The following is a 17707-nucleotide window of genomic DNA, read 5'->3' as shown; positions in this document are numbered from 1 at the left end:
AACGATCCGCGAAACCCTCCACTGCTGGTCCGAAAAGGCCGGTGGCGGAAATCGGAGTATCGAGGAAGGGGACCTTGTCAGCCTCCTTGATCTCCGTGAGTGTCAGCCATAGATGACGCTCGAGTACTACGAGGCTGGCCATGGATCTGCCTATCGCCTGGGCCGTGACCTTGGTGGCGCGTAGAGCAAGATCCGTTGCGCTCCGCAGCTCTTTGAACGGCGTGATGTCAGTGCCAGACTCGTCCATCCCCTGGAGAAGTTTGGCCTGGTATACCTGGAGCACTGCCAATGGAATGCAGTGCTGAAGCCGCTTGGCCGGCAGACGAAAAAGCGCGTCCAGCAAGGGCCAATGTGTTTCTGCACGGCTTGGAGGGATGAGCTGCTTTCGCCTTCCAACCGATGGCCGAAGGCGGACACAGATGTGTGGCCACCGACTCATCCAGGGGAGGCAGCTTCTCATAGCCTTTTTCCTCTGCGCCGTCAACCGAGGTGAGAGCGGAGGAGGATGAGGGTCGTAGGCGGGCCGAGTAGGGAGCACGCCATGACCTGGTGAGTTCGTCGTGAACTTCCGGAAAGAACGATGAAGTCCGCTGATGAGGGGCTGGGCGGCGCCCCGGCAGGAACCATTCGTCCAAGCGGCTGCGAGTGGGCTCTTCTGGAGAGGACCACTCCAAGCCCAGCTCTTCCACAGCCTTAGTGAGAACCCGAAAAAGCTTGCAGTCCACACCCGGCGCGGGTTCGCTGTGCTCTACAGACGGCAGGGGGGCGGGGTCGAAAGCCGAGCCCCACAGCTCCTCCCCGTCTGAAGCCGCTAACGACATAGCGTCGTCTTCATCGAATTCGCGTCCGCCAAACGAGACCGTGTCACCGGCGGATGCCGATGGACGCTGGTCAGGGTGGAAGAAGCAAACCGGCAAAATATCTCTCTGTGGAGAGAGCGAGGCACGCCAAACAGACGTGAGCTCGCTCTTCCCCGAGCGCTTAGTTCCTCTACCCCGCTGCTTCGTCTCCGCTGGGGATTGAAGCGGGAGGGATCGCGGGAGGGATCGCAGAGGAGCGGAATCGCTCTCTGAAAAGAAAGCTATCCGCGAGCGCAGAGAGGAGAGACTCATGCTCTCACAGTGAGGGCATTCCGTCTCTCTGAGTGCGTCTTGAGCGTGGGAAACTCCCAAGCATGAGACGCACTCGCCGTGACCGTCAGCGGCGTGGAGGTGGACCCCACACGAGTGACAGGTACGGCGCGGCATTTGCAACATCGCCGCAGGAAATTTGCTTGGAAAATTTGTCTTTTAGAGCTCTTTGCCGGATAGCGGCAGGGAAAAGGATACAGCGCTGCTGAAACTGGCGGAATCGCTGAGCAGAGAGGTCCAATCCGCTGCAAGGCTTTTTCGACGGCGAAGCTATCAGTCCGGGTAGCGAGGTACAAGTCGTCGCTGAAGGAGAAGAGATCTGAAGACACTACGGCGATGTGTCTGCTTATATAGCCATAAGCCCCGCCCCTTCTGGCGGGCTTCATCGCCATAGGTCCGTGCAGCTTCGCTTCCATTGGTGCAAAGTTTTACTTTGCACGCACCAATGGCCGTGCAGTATTCACTGCGTTATTGAAAAGCTTCAGTCATCGAAGAAAAAGGAGTTTTCCCCATAGCGTCCTGCTACGCAGTACGAGTGAAGTATCGAAAGGGAACTAAAGGGCTGGTTATAGTCGACGCAGTCGCTAGTTCACCTGGGTGCACGCGTGCGCTTTAGTGTTAGGGGAGGGGTCATGCATGCTCTGTGGCTCCAGTGTGTCATCGAGAAATAAGGTGGAAGTAGAGGTCTTCACAGGTCCAAAAATGTGAACCCCAACCCGAAGAGATCCGTAATTGTGCTACACAGACCCATCCCGGACCCGTCCAATATTTTGAAAGCTGGACCCGAACCGGTTAAGACCCGAGAAATGCTAGAAATGTACTACCCTGACCCTACTATTATTTGAAAGTAAGATCAGAACCTGGCCGGAAAGACAGACCCTGGACCTGATCAGCACAAATTCCACAGCAAATTTCTGTTTAGTCAGTAAACAAGTTGTAAAAATAAAAGTTTTTGTCTTACCTTCTAACGTTCCTCCCTCGTACCGGATTGTGATGCAATCATCATTGCTAATGTGGTATCCATGTTATTCTTTTCTTGCCGATTGAACGAGCAGCATTACTCTGACCTTATCGATGAGCCAAGTCGGAATAAAAATTTTTAATACAACAAGACGCTTAATTTGTATCAATATAAACATGGAATGGGGTACGTTGCAATGCGCGCAATGGAATAAGTCTTGCCTTCTAAATAAAAGAGCCAATCGTCAATTGTTAAAGTCACGTTGTCACTGCTCACACGTTGTCATTTCTCACTGACTGAGCTCGCTTGTGGGTTTTTTTCACCTAATTTTACCAGTTGAAACTAAGTTACAAAACACAAACGGTGCTGAATTTTAATCAACTCGGGTATTATAAAAAAGTATTAAATAGACTCGGAACCCGAAGTAATAAGATTTGGACCCGAGCCGACTAACCAGTTAAAATTTAGACCCGAACCCGTACGGGTCCCGTATCCAAGGTCCTCTGTGAAGACCTCTAATATGTAGTGTTTTATCATTTCTAGCATTTAAAATGTGTTTAGAAACAATTTAAAATTCACTTTTCTCTTTTATAAGATGCTGTGTAGTATTTGACTGACTACTGTAAATGTTTTAGATGTTTATACACGTTAAATGATGACAGAAAGTGTGAATCTTTCTTTCTTACATTTAGGCAGAGATCACAAGTTTGCAGCAACTGTTGAGCTGTAAAACTGCTGAGATTGGGAGTCTTCAGTCTCAGCTGCTCTCCAGAGCTCCAGTGTCTGTGGATAGCGCTGAGAGAGGTACAAATGCCTTTTCTTATGCATGTCAAGACTAACCTCACCTGCAATGTAATGTTTTTAACAGGTGTCTTAAACTTACATGTGTTACCTAGTGAAACATGAATATACTGACCATTTGCAGACCAATGAACAGATATGTGGCTTTTGTAGGCAGATAACTAAGGAAAGACATATATGAATAGATATGGCTTAGAAGAATTGTGATCACACAATTTGTTTTGAAAAGAACACACTTGTATGATCATATTAAAAGATAGCATGCAAATCATTTGGTAAATGTGCTTTTTTTGTGAATTATGTACAGTATGGCTCTGTGGCTGTACAGCTGGAGACTTTTACTTAGATTTTTTAGTTAATTTTCAGATTTATTATATAAACATTAAATATATTTAGTAACATAAATATTAATTTAATTTGAGCTTTTTTGTGTTACTTCCCTTATTATTCAATTTTACCCACCACACTCTTTTTTTGCCTATAAAACATATTGGTTGACAACTTTATGTTCCCATTTCGTTTTGACATGTTCTCACCATTAAAAGAGATATACAAGAGGAGACTCAACACTAAATGTACGCTTTCTTCTACATGTATACATAATAACCCTACTTAAAACTATTAAAACGAAATGCAAATCACATCTGTGCATGTAAAACTTATTTCTGTTTCACTATGTGGATTCTCTTATTGTTTAATGGGACTGTAAACTGTGTGTGTGTCTCTGAGGTGGTAACTCAAGAGTTTATAGCTCTACTTAGCTTCTATATAGAGAGGTTTAAGATTTATTTTTCATTGTCTGTAAAACATAATGAGTTTTTGAGCTGGATAAAGAAGGATGCGGCGACTTGACACGTCTCCACTACAAAATTTCAAATGCTATTATATTATTAATGATACATCTATAATTTACCTTGTTAGTAAGTTTATTTATTTTTATTTAACCTTGTCGTGTAAGCACTGTCGTGTAAGCACTTGTACAGAGGCAGCAGCTTTTGCCAGAGGGGAACTGGAACCCCCTGATTGGGCCGGGGTTCTCCTGAGGTTTTGTGTGTGTCTATGTCTATGTGTGTTAGTACGTGTGCATATTTTGTGTGTTTTTAGCGTTTGTATGTGGGTTCTGTGTTTTCACCCTTTTCTTGTAATTGACAGGTATAACTTTAATTGTTTTGCTCATAGTCAATATGTCTCATGTACAGCTGCTTTGTAACAATGAAAATTGCTAAAAGCGCTATATAATGTAAATGAAGTTCAGTTGAGTTTGAGTTTGAGTTGTAGACCTTTAAATGTTGACTAATATAAATCCAGGCAGTAACCAGTGGACATAAACACAAAATTGTTTGTAAGTACAGTATACGGTATATTATTTTTTACATTTGACATTCTGATTTCTCTTTTCAACAGATCAGGAGCTCCAGAGAATAAAAATTGGGATGGAGTCACTTATTGCAGCCAATAATGAAAAGGTACAGTATAAACTGTAGAAGGATTTTTTTTTAAATTTCATAAGTTGAACAACATAAATATTAATGAATCAATTATTGTAGCTGTTATAATCACATGCAGATTTAAAAATAAAATTAAACATATTGTCAACACACTTCCCTCCCAACCGGTAATATCCACAGGGTGAGCCGAAATCAATTTCGAGCACACTGGGGCTTTTGTTCCTCTCACTGTGTTTATGGACTTGAGGACGTAGAATGTCCGTGAAACAAAATCCAGAAGAGGTTTCTCTGTTTCTCCTGTACTCCAGATCTCAGATTTAGGCTATAATTCATTGCCTTCTATGTCTATGATATTCAGTTCATGTGCTAATGTGACACTGCTGATTGTTGCCATTTATTGGGAATTATTTTGAATTATTGTTATTATGTTTTTAGGACCGGCGAATAGTAGAGCTTACTCTACTCCTCACCCAGTGCAGACAGATCAGTGATATCATGACATTAGTTCAAGGTAAATCTTGTTTTTACTGTCTTAAAACTGTCTTAAAACATTTTTTTAAGACAGTTTGATTCAACAGTCTTTTTATTAATCTGTTTAAACCTTTAAAACTCTGCGGTGCTAATCTGCTTTTGCTTTTATTTCTATGATGTTGTTTTTAGTAGTAGTAGTAGTTGTTGTTGTTTAAAATCATAAATAATATGGAATTGATATCATATTTACAGCATCTGGAGACAAATCTGTTCCCATCAGCAGTGAGGAAGACGAACAGAATGGAAGTATAAACACGAAATCTTTAACACACAAGGCTCACACTGAGGTTTGTGAGTTATTGTTCATCTTTAAATGTAAACTTCTGCTTTTCAGTGATGTTCGGTTCCTTATATGTGCTTTCTCTTTTGTCAAAGTTGAGCTTCAGTAGCTCATCTCCTTTACTGGTCACTTCAGATTCTTCACAAAAGGATGCAAACTCAAGGTAAATAGTATATATTTATTATTTATTTTATAATTATCGTTCCATTATAGTTCCATTATGCCTTTATTGTCGTTCCTGCTTAAACCTTCCTCTGTTGCCTGATTTTGCACAGGTTAAAACAAAACAGATTAAGTTGTATTAACATAGAACCTAAAGCGGATGCAACAGAAAAAATAAGTTAGCATTAGTAGTCTTTACAGAAAATTGTGCTACCAATTTTTTAAGTGCAGGTCCTCCCAGTTGAGTTTGTTAACACAAAGTTTTTTTCTCCATTTATTCATCATTGGAGTTTTGGTTCTTTGACTGCTGACATTAGATAATCTTAGGGTTCTGTAAATTCCGTTAAGATTCCTTTTATTAGGATGACCTTATTTTTCAATAATTCCATGTAATGTAGTTTTCTTCTCTGTTTGAACTTGTTACACTTAATTTAAGATAATTTATGCAACTTTAAAATTGAAAAATTAAAAATAAAAGTCCCACATAAATTAATAAAATTAAAATAAATTGTTTTTTTCTATAGATCCATCAGCATGCAAGACTTGAAAGCCAGCTCAGAACAAAAGGTTTGGCCGAATCACCTCAAATCACTTTGACAAGTTTGATATAAATGTGCTGTGACATATAGGTGCAAATTCACGTTACAATTAATAAACCTTACAATCCAGTGTATCCAACCCCGAAGGTAGATCATGTAGTTGGTGCAAAAAATTTTTTGGGGGGTGCTGAGTGCAACAACCCAGACATTGCATCGTAATGTGCTTTAATAAAACCCAAGCATCTACTACCTGCTGTCCAATGCTCATTGTCGTCAATGTGATATGATCTTACTGAAGACTATACTATAAAAATTAAATTTGATTTTTAAAATTTGACCTGCATATACTGATTTACCAACGGCCAGATTAAAATCCAGACTAATAGCTGGCTAAATCTCATTTTGCAAACATTTGTTGTGTTACTATAGGCTCTAGAAGGCAAACTGGTAGGGCCCGTCCTGTCAGAGGAGGTACACTGATTATCAATTTAACCAGTGCTCACTCTTTCATCTACACATTTATCTTTTTTAATTCATTCTAGTCTTCTGTTAACCTTAAACTAAAGATGTTTACACAGCTCATGTCATGGCCCTGTTGATAATTGTAGTGCGAAATTGTAAACTTATGATTACATTTTTCCCCACTTTTAAAGATTCATCCAGCTGATAACAGACAACAAACACCACCAGCGATACAGACACTCTCGCAGAAAAGAGAGAGTGAGGCGAGTGGAACATCAGACCAGAGTTCTCCAGAGGATGTCAGCCTTAGTATGAAACTCTTTTATGTCCTGTTTCGAATCTGCAGTTTATGTTTTTAAACCTAGTTATAATATTTTATGTCCTATAGTGTGTGTAAGAGAACAGATTTTAACTTGTAGAATAAAGTATGGGCATCCTTGCAAGCCCAAAACTTTCCATGTAGACAGGAACAAAATCATACACATTTTTAGGAGTATATAAGCCCTGTCTGTCTGGGTTGTTTGGTCTTTGGTTTATTAAATTTAGAGCCTATTGCATTCGTTCCAATTTTGCAGTATTGCAAAATGGTATAGAAAAAATGTCTTCAGTTGTTTTACTTCTTGCTGTAATTTTTTGTTCTCATTATGTAAAGTCAATGCACAAATAGTGAGCCTTGACATGACCTATGCATATGTAGTATCGCTTCTTTTAGTGTGTTGTCTCTTGGTCATGGCTCTCTGGGAAAATTTTTGCACAAGATCAGAAGGTTTAAGATATCTGCCCTCTATTCTTGGTCAATCGCTTGAATGTATATTTCCAGTCGATCCTCCACCCATGCTCTAGGGAAAAACCACTTCTACCATTCCTTAAAAACACTCTCCATCTCCCTGATCCTTTGATGGGCTCTAATGAAAGGGCCTTCAGGAGGGGCAAACAGCCTTCATATGGACCCCACCTGTTTGGCAATCTCTGGAACTGAAGCATGACTGAAGGGAGACAAAACCACTGCCAGATGTGGCTTGACGGAGCCATTCAGTCAGGGACTGTCGACTGGAGACTAATCTATGGAACCCTGCTCCATTGGTCTCTGTGTAAAGAGTGCCGCTGTTTTCAATTGATTTCCACAACATTTACATGAGTAACAAGCATTTAGTAGACGCTTTTATCCAAAGTGACTTCAGTACTGTACAAAGAAATTAGGAAACAATAAAGCGATTTTTCATAAGGAGGCTATAATACAACAAGCGTTTATACCAAGTCACTAGTTTTCACAAAGCCCTACAAAACATTCCATTCCATTCCATTTTCTACCGCTTATCCGAACTACCTCGGGTCACGGGGAGCCTGCGCCTATCTCAGGAGTCATCGGGCATCAAGGCAGGATACACCCTGGATGGAGTGCCAACCCATCGCAGGGCACACACACTCACTCATTCACTCACACACTCACACACTCACACCCTACGGACAATTTTTCCAGAGATGCCAATCAACCTACCATGCATGTCTTTGGACCAGGGGAGGAAACCGGAGTACCCGGAGGAAACCCCCGAGGCACGGGGAGAACATGCAAACTCCACACACACAAGTCGGAAGCGGGAATCGAACCCCCAACCCTGGAGGTGTGAGGCGAACGTGCTAACCACTAAGCCACCGTGACCCCGCCCTACAAAACATCATCAATGAAATTGGAATTGCCTATCTTTCAATTTCCAGCTCTACTGCTCAAAGATACTATTTTAAACGTATTTCGTGTAATTGTGTTTTTTCTTTGTTATCACAAATGAAGGGATGAGTCTAAATTGAGCTTACATTTAAATGAACTTGCTTGACACTGGTCTTATCCAGACAGTGTTAATTAAGCTAAAATCCCCCCCCAGAACAATATAAATGTACGATGATAGATTAATTGCATGTTGCTCCATGGCCAGTCCTTATTTGACTTCATCACACTCTCATAACCCAAAGTGGCTTTGCTTGGTTTGATTTTGTTTTGATTTTATTGGATTTGATTTGATGAAATTTTACAGCTTGATGTCTTGGAATTTGTAGCTATCATACATATGATAGTGTGAATCTTACAAAAACATTATGTGAAAAAAAATCAATGAAACCCCACCCCAAGAAGAAAGTAGTGACAAATTACCATGAAATTGAGTTTATGAGGATTAGGAATGTGAGATGTCTAACTTTTAATCCACAGAAAACACAGAGAAAATGAAGGATACAGCATCTGACCTATCCTCACTGTCGTCTGGAGCAGATTCTGGTCAGCAATCACCTGTGTTACAGGAAAATGTTAAAAACACCAGTATACTCAAACTTTGGGGAAAGTGAGTATGTTTGTGATCGTGTGTTTGTAAAAGATAGAGCGTGTATCTAAGAATTATGCATGTTTGTGTTGAGGACCAAGAGAACAGGTGTGCTGTCAGATGACCTGGAGCCCATCGAGTTCAGGAGAGGAGGGTTCAGGGCCACAGCGGGACCCCGGTTAACACGGAACCCTGATTCAGGACACTCAGCTTGGTAAATGTTCCATCCAAGCAACTAACTGTCAAGTAACGGTTCCTGATATACCTTTTACAAAATATATTGATGTTTGTGTTTTTATGTTTTCATCAGTCTGCACATGCCATTCTGTAAGTGGAACACAGAGCAGGTGTGTAGCTGGCTGGAGGACAGCGGTTTCGGGCAGTATGTTAATTTGGCCCGTCAATGGGTGGAGAGCGGTCAAACCTTACTATCTGCCACTCCACAGGAGCTTGAGAAGGTCTACATTTATTATTTTCAGAAAAGTATTGTATTATCAATATTTAGTTATTTCATTGTAAAGTTTAAAATGAAGATTAAAGTTAAAAAAGCAGTTGCATGAGTAGTTTGTCTTTTATTTACGAAAGTGTCTCCTGCAGGAGATTTGTATTAAACATCCTCTGCACAGAAAGAAGCTGCAATTGGCACTCAGAGCCTTTAATAACAAGTCAATGGAAAAATCTTCTGAACTTAATCACATCTGGGTTACACGTACGTATTGTCACCAATTAATAACATTTAACATGGAGAATGATCTTAGACAGGCCTTACGTGTTCTATGAGAATAATGCATGTCACCCTTTCTTTATAATAATATAATATATTAAAATCTGCAATATTATTTGCTTGGTTTTATATTTGCACTTTGCATTTGAAGGCTGGCTTGATGACATTGGCTTACCCCAATACAAAGATCAGTTCTATGAGAGCAGGGTTGATGGACGAATGCTACAGTATTTGACGGTGGTAAGAGTAAATGAACGACCGGAATGTAAAAAATAACATCTCTGCACATTTATGATGCACTGTAAATGCTTTTTTTCTCTTTCAGAATGATCTACTGTTCCTGAAAGTCACCAGCCAACTCCATCATTTGAGCATTAAATGTGCAATCCATGTTCTTCATGCCAACAAGTTCAACCCACACTGCTTGAGACGGAGACCAGGGGACGAGGTCATACAAGGGCTCATGCAAAGCTTTACAAATTGAGAACACTACTTATAGGAAAAAATACATACATGGAGAATTGGCAATTCATTAGACAATTAGATGACACATTGTTTTAAACTGATTTAAACAGTTTTTGCATTTTTACCATACAGAATAAGACTTCTCCCTCTGAGGTGGTTCAGTGGTCTAATCACCGTGTGATGGAGTGGTTGAGATCAGTGGATTTGGCCGAATATGCTCCAAATCTGAGAGGCAGTGGAGTTCATGGAGGCCTGGTTGTAAGTCGTTGACTTTCATTCCACATTTAAGTATTTCTGGTAATGTAGCTAATGTGAGACAAAACCGGAGAGAATTTATGGTAAAGTGTAGATATACAGTGATACAGTGTTCATTGGTCCTCCCCAGTCCAACTATACTATACAATTATTGTCACAACCATGAACACAATCGCTACATCCGAAATTGCCCACTTCCATACTATATAGTAGGCAAAAATGAGAATGAGCCATGAATAGTATGTCTGAAACGTCAGTATGCAAAAAACAGTAGACGAGAAATACCCGGATGGCCTAATCAAAAAAAATAGTGATTTAAATAAAAATTGAGGAAATGTAAAAGTGGGTGTCTGTTTTTAAATGTTAGTACAGAGTAATTAATTTCTTGTGAATAAATTATGTTTGTACCGACGCCAGGTACAGGTTGTTAATACGTAATTGGTCAAAGAGATTACGGGTCACATGACCATAAAACATGGCGGACGCAGTATGTCCCGAATGTATTCATTCTACCCCATTCATACTATATAGAACATACTGTTTTAACGGTCGATAGAGAGGTACTTATTCAAATTCAGTATGAACTGTTACAGTAAGCTTTCTTGCGGCTCAGTGGTAACACCATGGCGGTAGAAGCTCATGGGTTCGATCCCAGAGATTGGACATACCTAGAAACAAATGTATAGTATAATGCAATGTAAGTGGCTTTGGATAAAAGCGTCTGCCTAATGTATAAAAATGTACATGTAGAATTTTTTTTTTATTCTATGAGATTTCGGACGCAGCAAGTAACACACACTTACTTTTGCGGCAAGCTCTTTCTTTTTTTTTCAAAACACTCTTTATAAAGTATATCAAAATGTCTAGGTATTCAGACAAAAAATAGCTGGAAAAATGCACGATGCAGATTATCTGTTCACCCTGAATTAGACCAATAGCATAGTTATTCTACCAAACCAAACAACAAACAGACCCAAACTGTTGGTCAGGAGTAAAATCATGATTATAACATCACCAGCTTCACCATCACACAATTTTCATATGTAACAACCTGAAAATGACTTACGAAACAGCATAATTTTACTTCCATAGTTGGCATCAATAGTGTAAAAAGCGCTTTATAAATAAATAAAAGTTGAGAACAACTGCAGGTCCGGACCCACTTGTGGGTCACGCAGTGATACTGTGGCAGTGACAAAAAAATTGTTTGGTCCATTTTATGAATAACAATGGAAATGGTTTGGTTAGATTTACACAAAATATTTGTCATGAACTGCCACAGGCATGGCAAGCCATACTTTTAATAAACAAAAACAAGATACACGGAAGTTGTATGTCAATATTTTGGTATTGTAATTCAATTTTGTTCATTCAAACAAGGCACAAACTAATTATTCTCTATAAATGCATGTGTATATTTCCATTTGAAAATATTTTGGTGGGTAGATTGAACTTGTCTAGGTGGGTCCTGAATTTTAAAATATGGCAGTACCTGTAAAATACTATAAGCTACATTAAGAATGCTGTTGTCTGCTTGAGTTTTTCTGAATTACTGAATTTAGAAAGTCATATCTTGTCCATAAGTGGTCCTTAAAGGAGAGGTTGTTCGAATGGTTTCACTAGATGTGAAATAAGTCTCTGGTGTCCCCAGAGTGTGTTTGTGAAGTTTTAGCTAAAAAAACACCACAGATCTTTTAATATACCATGCGCTACATGCCCACTTTTGCATGTGAAAAGAGAAACGCGCCGTTTTGGTGTGTGTGTGTCTCTTTAAATGCAAGAGAGCTACTTTTAAGTTACTGCAGTTCTCTGGGGTTTTACTTAAAAAATACCGGTACTTACAATGTCTTTATTTTTAGCTTTGCCTCGCTCAGTGTGGATGATTTCCATTGAAAACTAAATAAATCCATTGCTCTCTGTCTCCCGTGAGTCTGGGAACATTGTTCTGTGCAGCCAACAACACAACAGTTCGTAAGCTTTGCTACTTTTGCCATGGTGTTGGAACTTAACTCATGTGAAAACAACAATGGCGGTGGCGCAATGGGTGGACACATTCAGAACAAGGGGGGGAAATATTATAATAAGAACGGCCACTTACGTCAGTAAGAGCGCGATTTCTTAAGCGCTCGTTTTCTCAAAAGCTTGCAGAGATAGACTCATATAAAAAAAGTTAATGATTTGTCTTTTTTCACGTTTTCTGAGTTAGCAGATGCACAAGAGACCCGATTTTAGCATTTAAACATGGAAAAAGTCTGTTTTTCATGAAATGATTCCTTTAAATTTCAAGACTCCCCCTACCGTAATACACTAAACTAGCAAAATAAATTGTTGTTTCAAAAATTGCAAATATGTGCTTGTATATTTTTGTTCATCAGATTCTGGAGCCTCGCTTTAACCTTGAAACGTTGGCCATGCTCCTCAACATTCCCCCTCAGAAGACCCTCCTCAGACGGCACCTCGCCACCAACTTCAGCACACTTGTTGGATCTCAGGCACAGCAAGAGAAACGGGAATTTGACAATGCCAGCAGGCATGCACCACTTACCACCACCGCCAAAGTCAGGGTATGATATTTTTTATTCCATGCAACATATCAAAAAACAAGCTATTTCCCCCTCACAGCAGTAACAGTGTTCCTGTGATTTCTCTGTCATAGCCAAAGAAGCTAGGCTTTACCCACTTCAGACAACTAAGAAAGCTCAGGACAGAAGAATCAGCAGATTACATCTGTCCCATGGAAACAAGGACCCCTCAGATTCTAAGTGGGTCACCAAAGCGACTCTTTGCCAGCTTCAGAGGCAACAGCCCTGTCTTAGATAGTGACTTAAACAGACTGGAGCAGGCTGGGTCTTCAAGTTGACTCACTGCCTCCTGTCCTCAGGAAATCAAATCCTGCAGCTCCAAGATCAATTAATGACAGTACTGCTTCTGGAACCACAGTATTAATGACATGGATTGGTATAAAAATAAATTATTTCACCAGCATACCATGAGAATCTAAAAACCTAAAGAAAATATTGAGTCATTGTAAATAGATTCAAAGTAGGGAAGTAAGGAGACGGGAACCGGCAGACATTTAAATAAAGTTTTAATAAAATAAACAAACAAGAACACGGAAGTAAAATGCCGGCAGCCACCTCACGGTCGACCGCCGGTCACAAGAACATAAATCATGTCCGGGCCCGGTCCGGTCCTCTACAACAGTCCCGTCCATCGTCCTCTTATGCTCCCAATCTCCACCATGAGATATCCGGGACCGGTGTGGGCACAGCTGATTCAAACTATCAATCACGCCACCGGCCCCGCCTGACGGCTCTCGTCACGTCTTTCCAACCGCAGTCATATTTAAAAAGGCTGTAGTATCTTTGAAAATGTGCAATGCCGAAAATGCAACTTACTTAATAAGCAATTTATACCCTCTAGAGAAGTATTTGGGAAATAGTTTCTTTCTCCATATTTTGTTCTCCTTCATTGCTTTTGGAAACATTATAGCAAAAAAGTTCATGCCAAATTAAACAATCCATTAAAAGGCAAGCTTTATGTACATATAATATCCAGTATGACATCCAAAATTACAAAATATTCCATGCGTTAACAACCAGCTTCATCAAGCAAGATCTTGTGTGAATCGTTGCTCCACTGATTCCTAGACACAAAACGTTCATTCATGGTTGCATTTGTGGTAAAATGCTGCCTCCCTCTGGGGAAAAAGTGAAAAGGTTATTATATAGGTTCCTCATCGTTAAAGATCAGTTGCTGGCTCACGGGATACATATACTTTTCTTTAGCTGTTTTGGAAAAATATGTGTTGTGGTACATTTTATAGTTTAATTCTGTAAAGATAAAAACTTGTTATTGTATAATATGTATTTATTTTGGAACAAAGTAGGCCTATTGCAAGTAAATTACATATATTTAAATCTATACATTAAAACAGTGTTGTAATGGTTATGATCATGTAAATCACAAAAGAGTACAATGACTATTGATTCAAGGTAAAGTAGAAAAAAATTAGAACATTATAAATGTATATTAGGCATACTTATAAGTGTAGGTGTCAGAATTAAAATCCCAATTAACACATAGGAATATTTTCTGTATAATAAAACTAAATAAAAATACATGTGTACACAAATACATGATAATTGGTATTCAGAGTTCATTCAGTCGCACCAATCAATAACAAATCTTCTCTGTAGAATTTGCTTTGAATGATGGTCAGGGTTAGGTTTTTGTGTATGAAACTAAACATTTAAAACTATTTTATGCAATTCCATATTTTCACAACATTTTAGAGCGGAATTAACAAAAAGTCCACAGATTCCGAATGGCCCAGCACATTATTGTTGTAAAGGTATAGAAAGCCTTTGTACTTTTCAAACTGCTCAAAGGGCTCAAATTGACAAACAACTGAATCAGTAAACGAGCTAATAACTACAGTCATCAATATTTTTGAAAATACGCTTGTTGAAATCTGAATCAAAACAGAAATTAAATAACATCTGAATGATAAAATATTGTCATGAGGTATACAGGCAGTGTGGAGTTCATGTGTATAGTATGTACAAATATGATGAGGACAAATACAATGTGTATAAAAGTAACAGTGTAGCGACAAAATTATGTGAGCATAGTATGCAACAAGTCCTCCAACTCATTTGACCACATTGGATTATTACAGTTTTTCTCAATTGCTTTTGCTCAATTCTCAAATGAAAATTGTATTTTCCAAAACAATAAGATCAGATCTCTGAACAATTAGCTTATTGTTCACATCAGATTGGAATTTCTTATTGATTTTAAAAAAATTGCAAATGCTTTGGCACATGTGTGCAAACATTAACTACAATCGTCTGCAGTTTGCACAACAAATAATTGCATATGGCTTGTTGATTCAATTCTCACTTCAACTGTCAAACTCTTCACAACTTCTCAATCATTTTTCATCGTGTACGCCATCATATTCAAAACAATCCATTCACTTATCAAAAACTGGTATACACGCATGTAAATTACATTATAAATTAAAATGTAAAATGTAACAAAAAATTTTTTTGTTGTAACATACCGTTAGAAGTATGAAATGTACAGCAATTGGACAAGCAAGATTTCAGTTCACATGTAATACACATACAAACTTAAATGTACTGAATAAATCGAAATGTTCATTTACTTTTTTTCGTATTTACTATTGACTCTTCTCAATTTTTTTTTATGATACCTTCATTTCCATGGTTGACTCTCATGGTGAAAAAACAACTAAACATTTTGACCAGTGTGGCTCACACGATGACAAAAGTACTTTATATTTTGGTTGCCTAACTAAGATAACTAGGTTTTGAAGCATGAATGAAATATTTTGGGTGAGTAACTTCATTTTGCAGACATGCAATAACGTTCTAAAGTTCCAGCAAACAGTTGTGACATTTGCACTCACAGTTTAGAGAATCGAAAAATGTGCCAAAGCAATTGAGAAAAACTGTAATCCTTGCTGTGAAGTTATTTTGACATAAAAAAATCTATGTCTTTTTTCTATGAGATAGCATACATTTAACATAAATACAATGAGATATTCTCTATCAATGATCTGAAAATATAAAATATTACCACAAGTGATTCTAGGCCATTCCCAGTATATTTGTAGTAGGCTATACATTATTTCATATTTTGTGTTTTGCAATAGTAATTGTAATAATCACATTACAACCCACCACGCTCAAATCTCCAGATGTTTGATAACACCTAGAATAACTAAATCCACCAAAGAGGGCAAAGTTTTCTCATATGTAGCACCTAAACTCTGGAATAGGCTTGCCGATACTATTCGAGGGTCAGACACAATCTCCAAATTTAAATCTAGATTAAAGACTAATCTTTTCAGCCAAGCTTTCACTTAATGCATAATATGCAATAAACCACCATTCATTAGATATTATTCACTAGAATGATCTTGCACTGTGCTATGTTTTTGTGTTTTTCTTATTTTCTCCTGTTAAACGGCTTTGGAACAATGTACATTGTGGAAAGCGCTATATAAATAAAATAAAATTGAATGACGGCTATTATATTATTCCAAGCATTACCCATTCAATGACCTAATAAGTTAACAAACTTCATAAACAAGTTCGTCTTTTAGTAAATGTGTAGCTAGTCAGCAGACTTGGTAAATTCTAGAGCAGTGGTTCTCAACTCTGGCCCGCGTGATCCATTTTCCTTCCGAGTTTAGCCCGAACTCCGATATAAAACACCTGAACAAGCTAATCAGCGTCTTTATGAATAGACGCGTTCAACTTAATGCGGCGCTGCGCAAATGTATCAGCGTATGAGATTTAAGTACCGCGAGAGCAATTCAACTGCAGAGTGCTCGGTACGGATTTGAATCGCTCTCGCGGTACTTTAATGCCATATGCCAAACAATCTGTGCTGCGCTACATTAAGTTGAACGCGTCTGTTCCTGAAGTCACTGATTAGCCTCATCAGGTGTTTTATCAGAGTTGGGGCTAAACTCTGCAGGAAAATAAATCTCGCGGGCCAGAGTTGAGAACCACTGTTCTACAGGGTAAAACTTGGGCCCTGTGTCCACAAGAGCGTTTTTATGCGGCTGAAAATGCCAGTCACTTCTCTAAAAACACCAACTGCATGCTGCTCAACAGCATTTTTTCAAAGTGCACTCGCTCACTCTTCTGGAAAACCATGTTGGGATCATAAGGTTTTACATGTTGTATAGTCCAAAACAGCTTGATTACATGTGTGCAAGAAATGCCATTTTTCACTTAATGTATCACAAATGTAACTTGATGTGGCAAATAACTGTTAGTGTTTTCTGCTTGGTCCATGTACTAGGGCCTCATATTTTAAACATAAATCCAATAAGAAAACAGGCCCTGTTATATTTAAACTTGAATTCTTTCAAGAGATGGCGATGTTGTCCATGCCAATGTGTGAGTATAGTGCAAATTTTGTTAGATTAAGTTTCGGGCTATGAACGTTCAAGAGGTGTTCTGTCACAACATTATATGTTTTTTGGCTAGCTATCTTTCTTTCTTCCTGCTATGAGGATTTAAATCATGTTGTTATACTTTACCATACACAATAGACATGATGGCATTTATTCAGGCCCTGATCCTTTACCACACAGACTCACTAAACCTCAAGAATATCTGTGATGTCAGCAGTAAAACCTAATAATGGCCACTCCCTCCTTTAAAATAGCTTTGGAATAGATCATTTTCAAAATGAAATGTCAAGTTTTGATTACTCGGGTTGAAGGAGACATTTATGAGTTTTGCTGAACAGTCTTGTCAGATATATAGGCTACGCTAAATATACGCATATAGCATATACACTGTCCGTTCATTCATAGCATTATCGGAGTGCCATCCCATGTTTATACATCAATGTTTCCTAACATTTCAAGTCACAGTACCTCCCCTTCAGATCGGGCAGCCCATAAAATAAGGGGGTCAGTCGTGTTTACAGTAACGTGTTCCTGGTAATTTCAGTAATGTGGTTTTGTGCCCAGCTTGGCATTTTAATGACTGTTATTTATGCCAACCTCCTGCATAAGTGGCTGGAGGATGTTGCAATGCAGAGAGCTTTGTGAACGACACCATAGTTTTTTGTATGATATCTATTGT

The 17707-nt window shown here is 39.0% G+C and overlaps 1 protein-coding gene across 7 annotated transcripts in view; it reads left to right on the top strand.

Moving 5' to 3' along the window:
• Positions 1 to 16043, top strand: part of ppfibp2a (PPFIA binding protein 2a) — a 29831-nt gene extending 13788 nt beyond the window's left edge. For 5 of the 7 annotated variants that reach the window (XM_056766716.1, XM_056766712.1, XM_056766715.1 and 2 more), the window contains 17 exons: positions 2784 to 2895; positions 4297 to 4358; positions 4776 to 4851; positions 5064 to 5158; positions 5247 to 5314; positions 5838 to 5880; positions 6282 to 6323; positions 6506 to 6623; positions 8518 to 8647; positions 8721 to 8840; positions 8937 to 9084; positions 9224 to 9335; positions 9502 to 9590; positions 9676 to 9798; positions 9948 to 10073; positions 12446 to 12634; positions 12727 to 16043. In XM_056766716.1, the coding sequence (XP_056622694.1) occupies positions 2784 to 2895; positions 4297 to 4358; positions 4776 to 4851; positions 5064 to 5158; positions 5247 to 5314; positions 5838 to 5880; positions 6282 to 6323; positions 6506 to 6623; positions 8518 to 8647; positions 8721 to 8840; positions 8937 to 9084; positions 9224 to 9335; positions 9502 to 9590; positions 9676 to 9798; positions 9948 to 10073; positions 12446 to 12634; positions 12727 to 12930 (1857 nt within the window). In that variant the 3' untranslated portion in view covers positions 12931 to 16043. The remainder of the gene's footprint in view (positions 1 to 2783; positions 2896 to 4296; positions 4359 to 4775; positions 4852 to 5063; positions 5159 to 5246; positions 5315 to 5837; positions 5881 to 6281; positions 6324 to 6505; positions 6624 to 8517; positions 8648 to 8720; positions 8841 to 8936; positions 9085 to 9223; positions 9336 to 9501; positions 9591 to 9675; positions 9799 to 9947; positions 10074 to 12445; positions 12635 to 12726) is intronic. The other 2 variants (XM_056766717.1, XM_056766714.1) reach the window with 1 other exon arrangement.
• Positions 16044 to 17707: the final 1664 nt, after the last annotated feature.

Source organism: Triplophysa dalaica, chromosome 14 (genome assembly GCF_015846415.1).
Source record: "Triplophysa dalaica isolate WHDGS20190420 chromosome 14, ASM1584641v1, whole genome shotgun sequence".
Lineage (NCBI taxonomy): Eukaryota > Metazoa > Chordata > Actinopteri > Cypriniformes > Nemacheilidae > Triplophysa > Triplophysa dalaica.
This window is presented reverse-complemented; position numbering and strand designations above follow the sequence as displayed.